This window comes from Rhododendron vialii, chromosome 5a (genome assembly GCF_030253575.1).
Source record: "Rhododendron vialii isolate Sample 1 chromosome 5a, ASM3025357v1".
NCBI classification, from domain to species: Eukaryota; Viridiplantae; Streptophyta; class Magnoliopsida; order Ericales; family Ericaceae; genus Rhododendron; species Rhododendron vialii.
Window position 1 is genome coordinate 7,284,380 of NC_080561.1, and position 8,931 is coordinate 7,293,310.

The 8,931-nt window shown below is 39.4% G+C and overlaps 1 protein-coding gene across 1 annotated transcript; it reads left to right on the top strand.

Annotated features, from left to right (window-relative positions):
* On the top strand, nt 1–6,624 carry LOC131327157 (beta-galactosidase 13-like). The gene is made up of 19 exons (XM_058360177.1): nt 1–429; nt 1,001–1,096; nt 1,206–1,318; nt 1,404–1,470; nt 1,589–1,681; nt 1,781–1,924; nt 2,289–2,383; nt 2,506–2,611; nt 2,762–2,846; nt 2,939–3,057; nt 3,485–3,652; nt 3,779–3,957; nt 4,083–4,192; nt 4,306–4,415; nt 4,505–4,612; nt 4,780–4,884; nt 5,007–5,152; nt 5,573–5,918; nt 6,169–6,624. Exons 1-19 carry the CDS (start codon nt 265–267, stop codon nt 6,292–6,294), a joined length of 2,481 nt encoding a protein of 826 aa, XP_058216160.1. The 5' UTR covers nt 1–264; the 3' UTR covers nt 6,295–6,624.
* The last annotated feature ends 2,307 nt before the right edge of the window (nt 6,625–8,931 follow it).

The window sequence follows — 8,931 nt, forward strand, 5'->3', positions numbered from 1 at the left end:
GCCAAAACTCCCGGGGAGGCCTTATATTTACCACGCCCTTCTCTCTCTCTCTCTCCCTATAACTCTATCTGGTGTTTCTATGTATATTTCATCAGAACAGCTCCTTGGTTCCTCCTCCTCCTCCTCCTCCTCCTCCTCTTCCTCTGCTTAAAGAGGTCCCATTTACCTCTGAAGAGAGAGAGAGAGAGAGAGAGAGAGAGAGTCTGATTCTTGCAACTGAGTACTGTCATTGGTTTGATTTTTTGATCAAAAGAAGTGGGAAAAATGGCAGCACGAATTCTGGGGCTTGTTTTGCTGGTGGGTTTCTCTGTTTTTTGCAGTGGGCAGAGTGAGAAGAGTGTGACTTATGATGGGAGGTCATTGATCGTCAATGGTGCCAGGGAACTTCTCTTCTCTGGTTCTATTCACTATCCCCGTAGCCCGCCCGAGGTGATTTTCCGTATATCGTTTTGGTTCGAGTTGTATTGGTGAGAAATTAATAAGAGAGGAAGAATTCTCTCGGGTTTTGTTTCGTTTCTCGTGGGCAGTGGCATGATTTGGTGAGAAACGAAACGAAGCGAGGGAATTCTCGATGATGTCACTTTCGGGTTTTGTTCCGGTTCTTATTCGACGTGTTTGGGATTCGGTGAGAAATGAAAAAAAGATCGGGAAATCAATATCGATAATATCACTTTCGGGTTTTCTTTTGTTCTTCTCACTCACATCCCATTCTAGCATTGTTTTCGTTTCTCACCAAAAAATAATAGTGCGATTTGGTGATAAACAAAACGAAGAGAGGAAAATCCCAATCATACTATATCATTTTTTTACCTCACATCCCAATCAATCGCGACGATGGAATAATCTAATCATTTCTTTGCTTCTATTTTCTCGCTAGAACACATCATTTCATTTCATTTCTCACTTAAATTCACCAAATTAATAGTCAATTAGAGATGGACTAATTTTTCATTATAGGTAAATTAGTACCTAAAGGAGTTTTTATTTGCTCTTTATTTAGATGTGGCCGGATCTTATAAAAAAGGCTAAAGAAGGAGGCTTGAATGTGATCCAGACTTACATATTTTGGAACCTCCATGAGCCTATTGAAGGCCAGGTACTTTTTCTGGCATCTCCAAGATTTGTTCCTAATCTGCCCCTCTATTTTTCCAACCAAAAAGCTGTGATTATTGAAACCCATGTGGATGCTGTACGTATGCATGCAGTTCAACGTCGAGGGCAGTTATGACTTCGTGAAATTCATCAAATTGATTGGTGAAAACGGTATGTATGTAACTCTTAGGGTGGGACCCTTCATTGAGGCTGAATGGAATCATGGGTACAATCCAATTCCTCTTCCTTTATTCATTTTCTCCCTATATAATTTTGTTACTGCAAATTAAGATTTTGAGTAATTTGAGCAGAGGATTTCCATACTGGCTAAGAGAGAAACCGGGCATTATATTCCGCGCCGATAACGAACCATTCAAGGTAATAATCTTTCGGGGTTTTTTTCGTAATGTACAATTTCTAGTCTGGTCGATTAAACGGTCAGAAAAATGTTCAAAAACAAATTGCTAGGCGGAAACTAATGATTTCCCTTTTGCAGTATTACATGGAAAAATATACCAAGAAGATCATTAGCATTGTGAAAAAGGAGAAGTTGTTTGCTCCTCAAGGAGGACCGATCATTATGTCACAGGTTTAGTCCACTCTAAACAAGCCTTATAACGCATGCTCTCATGTTTGTAGCCGACACCAATTGATAGAGACTCGGGGCTTGTTTGGTTTGACATTGCAGATTGAAAATGAGTACAACACAGTTCAGTTGGCATATAAGGAATCAGGAACTAGGTACATTCAGTGGGCAGCAAATTTGGCTATCGGTCTTGACACCGGGGTCCCATGGGTCATGTGCAAGCAAAGGGATGCACCTGGTCCAGTTGTAAGTTGATTTTCACTCTCATGTATCAAACTTCATATACACATATATGTCTGTGTACATATAGACTCGTCGTGCCAAACCACGTGAATCATGGTTTTAAATCGCGGTATGGGTCGGTGCGATGGTCGCAGACGCTGAGTAACAGATATCGGGAGTGACGGTCCCATAACAGGGTGTAATGGCCCTAACAGCCAATACGCATGTGAATTTTTGTATCGCCGTTATTTTCACACGTAATGGTATCAGACCTTCAAAAACCCATTACATAACGATCATTACGTTGATGGCCGTTTTCTACACACACTTTCCTTTTACTGTATATCTTTTTTTCCACTCATCTGAATTGCCTTGGTTTTGCAAACAGATCAACACATGCAATGGGAGGCACTGTGGAGAAACTTTCACTGGACCAAACCATGCCAATAAGCCTTCTCTGTGGACAGAGAACTGGACTGCACAGTGAGTATAAAAATCAATGGCTTGCATTTTCACTTTTGACATGCGAATTCGTTTCCACCATCAGCTACAATGTGTCTTTCTGCTAATTCTTGCTAATGTGCATTGAAAATTCGACGCAACAGGTACCGAGTCTTTGGAGATCCACCATCTCAAAGAGCAGCGGAAGATATTGCATACGCAGTTAGTCGGTTCTTCTCTAAAAATGGAAGTCTCACCAATTACTACATGGTACATGATTGTTTTCTAATATTATTGAGTCAAAATACTAGTATTTCCATTTCGACACGGTGACCTGTTAGGTTAATTGGCGATTTCCGGTCATTTTTTTAGCCATTTAGCTGATTTCAAGATCATCTTCTGTGTTTGTGTTCCATGCAGTACCATGGTGGCACAAATTTTGGCAGAACTAGTTCATCATTCGTGACTACTCGATACTACGATGAAGCTCCTCTCGACGAATTTGGTTAGAACACTTCCAAGTCTGAAATCCAATGGCAAAACTATGGTTATGAAAAACATCTAATTAGTCTTAGTTTCGCTTGTTTTTCGTCCTAGGTTTGCCAAGGGAACCAAAATATGGTCACCTTGCAGACTTGCATAGGGCTCTAAGATTGTGCAAGAAGGCTTTGCTTTGGGGAGTTCCTAGTGTGCAAAGTATCAGTGATGATCTAGAGGTAACCATTTCTTTATGAGCAATATGCAACATACACCGACGGAAGGATATATGCCTGCAACCGTGGGTCCCACACGGTGCACGTGAGACCCACACACATCGGAAAGTACTGGAGGCTTCTCTGTCCCTCTGTCTGTGTCCATTGCATTTTTTTTTTTTATTTAAACGATCTGATACCGTTCAATCTGCTATCAGTTTTTAATAGCACTTCTGAGAAAAAACTGTTTTTAACAACCTGAAAGCATATGGTAATATATGTCTATTTTGAAGTGAAAATGGTTTTTGAGAATTCGAATACATCTTTCTAGTACTTCAAATTGGATTCTTACCCCTAAATAAACACGTCGGTAATTTTCTGGAAAACTAATTCTGGAACGGCAAGCGAACAAAAAGTGTACTTGCTGACGGGTGAAGTTAATTGGCTGCAGATTCGAACTTATGAGAAGCCTGGAACCAATACTTGTGCTGCTTTCTTGAACAACAACAGTACCAAGAAGGCTGCAACTATTAAATTCAAGGGCCAGGATTATTACCTTCCTCCTAAATCCATCAGTATCCTCCCTGATTGCAAGACTGTTGTTTACAACTCTGCTTCAGTAACTACCAATCTCAAACTTTCACTACTTTGAGAAAAAAAAAAAAGGTTTTTAGCCAATTTGGAATCTGCTTGAAGAGATTGAATCAGGTTAATTTCTTTTGTTTTTTCGATCTTCTTATGACAGATTGTTGCACAACATAATGCAAGAAACTTCAAGCCGTCAAAGAAAGCAAGCAATCTTAAGTGGGAAATGTCACAAGAAAGTATTCCGGAAATGCAGCAACTAGAAACCACAAGCAAGGAACCAATGGAGCTCTATAACCTGACTAAAGATACCTCAGACTATGCTTGGTACAGCACCAGGTAATAATCATAAGTCTCGAAATTTCCTTTGAATCCCTTTTAGTAATCTACACCCAGTGAAAACAACGAAAAAATGTACACTTTACTAGTTGAAATCTGACCTGTTTTTGCAATTCTGCTTGCAGCATAGATTTCGACAAGGTTGACTTACCAATGCGTCATGATATTCTCCCAGTCCTTGTGGTTGCTAGTCTTGGTCATGCAATGGTTGCGTTTGTAAATGGCGAATATATTGGTAACGACAAGTTGTAGCTATACTTTCAATCGTGCAGTCAAGGCATTTCTACAAAGAATATGTTGCATATATATAGCCTAATGACTGCTATTTTTCTTCCTCGTTTTTTGCAGGATTTGGACACGGAAGCAACGTAGAGAAGAGCTTTGTCTTCAAAAAGGCCGTAAATTTTAAGGAAGGAACTAATCACATAACCCTTTTGGCCATGACTGTGGGATTACCGGTAAAGACATAGGCGAATTGTGTGTAGTTTTTCTCTTTCTTTCAATTGCCAAGAGTACACACTGATAAGAAAATTCTTGATCAATGAAGGATAGTGGAGCCTACATGGAGAAGAGGTATGCCGGGGTTCGTGCTGTTACGATCCAAGGGTTGAATGCCGGAACCCTTGATCTGACTTCAAACAAATGGGGACATGAGGTACTGATAAAGTTTTTGTCAGCAAACTGCAACTGTTTTTAGTGAAAGAAGCATCGGTACAAGCATTCCGAGAGAAAAGTCTTTCCATTTCAGCTTCATTCCAGTAAACGAAACGAAACGTTGTTGTTGCCAAACCTCAGTTCATTACACTTGTGATTCTTTTGCAGGTTGGAGTAAAGGGAGAAAAGCTCCAGTTGTACACAGAGGAAGGGTTGGGGAAAGTACAATGGAGTGAAGCCAAAGGAGCAGGACCACCTCTTACATGGTACAAGGTAATGCCGTCACCAAACTTGTCCTACTATACATACAACCATAGTGGAAATTCTAAAAGCAAACTTTTTAAGAAAACCCCAAGTGGGAAAAAGAAGGATTTTCAAGATTTTCTTTGCTGCAGACATACTTTGATGTCCCAGAAGGCGATAGTCCGGTGGCACTCCTTTTGACCACTATGGGGAAAGGAATGGCTTGGGTGAATGGCAGAAGCATCGGTCGTTACTGGGTGAATTACCTCTCTCCTTTGGGCCAGCCTTCCCAGTCCGAGTAAGTAACGTACCAGAATGAGCTATACGTAACTTCAAAAAGAATCGTGATAAGTCTAGTTCTCTTAACAAGAAGTTCTTGAAGCTCGTGAGCAAAACGAGTTTTCTAGAAACTATTCTGGAAAATTGATTCAGAAGAAACTATGTGAGAGATGAATCAAACACGCATTGGACAATAATACCCTCATGCTTCATGGGCTCACACTTAATAAAATGAATGCAATCCTGCCAGCACTGTATCTCTAGTACTTACCTTGTTCCTAGACTTACTGTATCTATAGTACAATGTGCTAAAAATCAGCCTGGGCAGTGGTCTGCCCCGACAAGAGGCCTAGGCACTGAATTAGGCGGCAGGACAATTAATTGGCTAGGCGGCGACTAATGGGCTACTATTGATGTGTTTGTGCTTTGATATATTCAGGTACCATATCCCAAGAGCCTATTTGAAAAATGGAAAGAATCTCCTTGTAGTCTTTGAGGAAACAGGAGGAAACCCGTCAGGAATCAAAGTCTTAACTGTCAACAGAGACACTATCTGCAGTATCGTAACCGAAAACTATCCGCCAAATGTCGATTCATGGAAGCTATCAGGAGATCAGCTGAAGGCCGTGGTGGATGACCCGAAAACAGAATCCCAGCTGACTTGCCCCGACGGGAAAGTGATCAAGTCTGTGGCGTTCACAAGCTTTGGCGATCCCTCTGGCATGTGCGGGAACTTTGCCGAAGGGAAATGCAATTCTCCGAACAGCAAGAAAGTTGTTGAGCAGGTAAAAAAAATCCTCACAAACTGTTTGTTGCGGCCTTTCAGTCGCCTTTTTCGGTTTATGAATCAAGAAAACGTTTTAGAGAGCCAAAAAAGTTGGTTCGAAAACAGTTTACCAGCCAAAAACAACTTTAAAAAGCTTGAAAACTTCGTTTCATGTTTTCGACATCTCTATATTTTGAAAAATTGGCTTTTACCATGAGTTCAGCTGCAGCAATACCATTGACATGTTTTCGTTACACATTTTTGAGCAGTATTGCTTGGGAAAGAACAGCTGCAAAATTCCGCTGAACGAATTCAACAGTGAAAAATGCTCTGAACCGTTGAAGACTTTGGCTGTTCAAGTAAGGTGCGGTCGCGGCAAGTCTGCTTCGGCTTAGAGAAGACCTGATGGATTGGCTGCCATTCGCGATCGACGGTTTGGAACTGAAAGATGGTTGTTGATACATTCCTGAGAGCTTCAAAAAATTTGGTTTTGGTATTTGTTCATGGTAATTTTTGGGTTGGAGAATGCTAATTTTTCCTCGTAGCTTCTCCAGTCTTTTTTTTTTTTTTTTTTATAAATTGTCGAACTCTCTTTTCGCGAACAAGAATGAAAATAAAAGGCGAAAAGAGAGCGGAATTTCTTTCCTTGTGCATATTTTTACCAAATTTTTTTGTTGAATTGTTCACTATTTAACCAATATTACAAGTACTCTTCTTATCTATCATCTTACTTTCTTGCTAGACTATCGACACGTCGTTTTATGCTTATTGCTCTTTGTATTGCTCATTGGATCCCTCACAATTTACCTTAAAACCTGTTTACAACTGCCTCAAGCTCTCACATTCTTTCTCCACCATTGGAATCAGAATCAAATTCTTGGTTGATTCACTTTTTCTGCCTCTCTCTATCTTTAATGCTCACTACTCTCTGCGTGCCTTTGTTTCTCTCTATCTCTCATAGTTAGTCTGAATTATGCATGTGAGGTGGAGAACCAAAATCATAATCAAATCTTTAATTGATTCTCTGCAAGATTTTCGAAAGATTCTGATATAATTCTGATTCCTCTCTCTGTCACAAGATCTCTCACAAGATCTCACATGCAGAAGTTTGGAAAGAACATACGAGGACTATCAGATCTCACAGGATTTGGGCCAACTAATTTTACCAAATAAATCTTGCACAAAGGATAAAAAAGCAAGAAATTAAGAAGGAAAAAAGGACATACAGGAAAATTTTAAAAAGTCAGAAAACTCACTAAAGTAAATTTTTAAAACTTGCTACAATACGTAAATAGTGCTCGTGGGCCACCATCCAAACGATGCGAAATGACCAAAATGTCCCTTCAATCCTCCCCCACGACCAATCACTGAAGACAAGACCTAATTGAGCATTTTCGGGAGAACCAGCCAAAAAAGAGTCGGGGTCACTTACATTCCAAAACAAGGTCAATCCTCTTTTAGGCAAGCAAAGCATGAATAAAGGATCCTCTTCGGTTCTGAGAGGGAATGGAACTATGGAAGGACACTATTTGTTGTTCCTTATTGATGATTCAAATAATTAATTTTGTCAGAGCTTGTAAAATCATTAATTATGGCAAAAATCATGTTTAATTTTAATGTGATCAACGTTCTCTATGACATAAAGCAAATGAATCGATGAGTTTTTGCATGTACTAATTCCATTAGCATTTTTCTCTCCCTCTTAAATCCCTAGCTGTCTCCAACAAATTTCTTCTGCCTTCCCCTCCCCCTCCCCCTCCCCCTAGGATTTTACTACCCATTTCTGCCTTCCCCTCCCCCTCCCCCTCCCCCTCCCCCTAGGATTTTACTACCCATGTACAGCGACGGGAGGAGAAAAATGGTTCTAGTTCTAAATTGCTTCTTATATACTCTGGTGGAGTATTTCTTTTCTTTTTCTCCCGTCTCTTCAAATCAACGACTTCTCGTCTAATTCGAGAGTATCTCTTGATTTTATGAAAAATAATATGTTTCATCTTTGAACGAATATTTCATCTACAAATCGGGTTTTTCAAGACAATGTTGCTTCACCACATTATCTATGCCAATAGTGCTTTAACCCTACATGGTCATATCATCGGAGGGGCAACTTGAGGTGACTTGTAGCTTTGTGATGTTATATCTTTAGTACTCCCTCCGTCCCAAATTGTTTGTCCCTCTTTCCATTTTTGGATGTTCCAAAATAAATGTCTCATTTCTAAAAACATCCATCAAAACAGGGCCACTTTCCAGTTTTACCCTTAAAAAGTACTTTTCCATCTCCTCAATTGGCATGTCGATTATATCTTTTATTTTATAACGGTTTTCATGATTTTAAAAATTTTGTATAATAAAACCAATTAATATTATCAAACAACATCCATATTACATATATTTTGAGTTTCATATAAAAAGTTAGACTCACAAAATTGACCTCAGTAATATTGACCGGGACTCGGGGGCAAAACAGAAAAGTCAATACAAAGTTTTCACATCCCATTATAAGTTAAATTACCCAAAAGGGACGAGCAATTTGAAACGGAGGGATTAAGTTTTAAACAAAATGGCCGATAAAAAAAAAAAGTTTTAAACAAAATGAATTCAAATTAGTAATGTTTCAGATCAGTTCGTATACGAATCTGATATATCAAAATCAAATCCGTTTATCAAATTTAAGTTTTGGATTTTCAAATGCAGATCGAACAGATTATCGGATCAGATCCAAATTTATTCAGTCCATGACATGCCTAGTTTGAGCCAAACTCAAAATATTGAGATGTAATAAATGGTATGACCAGACTTCCAACAAGTCTTACACAGCCCACAGCAGCAACACCATTTTTCAACACCACAGTGTCTAACAACTCAACACCAATGCCTCGTCTACACAGAAATAAAACAATCAAATCACACACTTGAGTTGCGTCGTCTGTAGGTCCTGTGATTTTTATGTTAGTCTTCTGTTTCTCAATTAACTATTTACCACACAGAAAAGCACTGAAACGAATGTGTAGACAGAAAAGGCACACAAAACA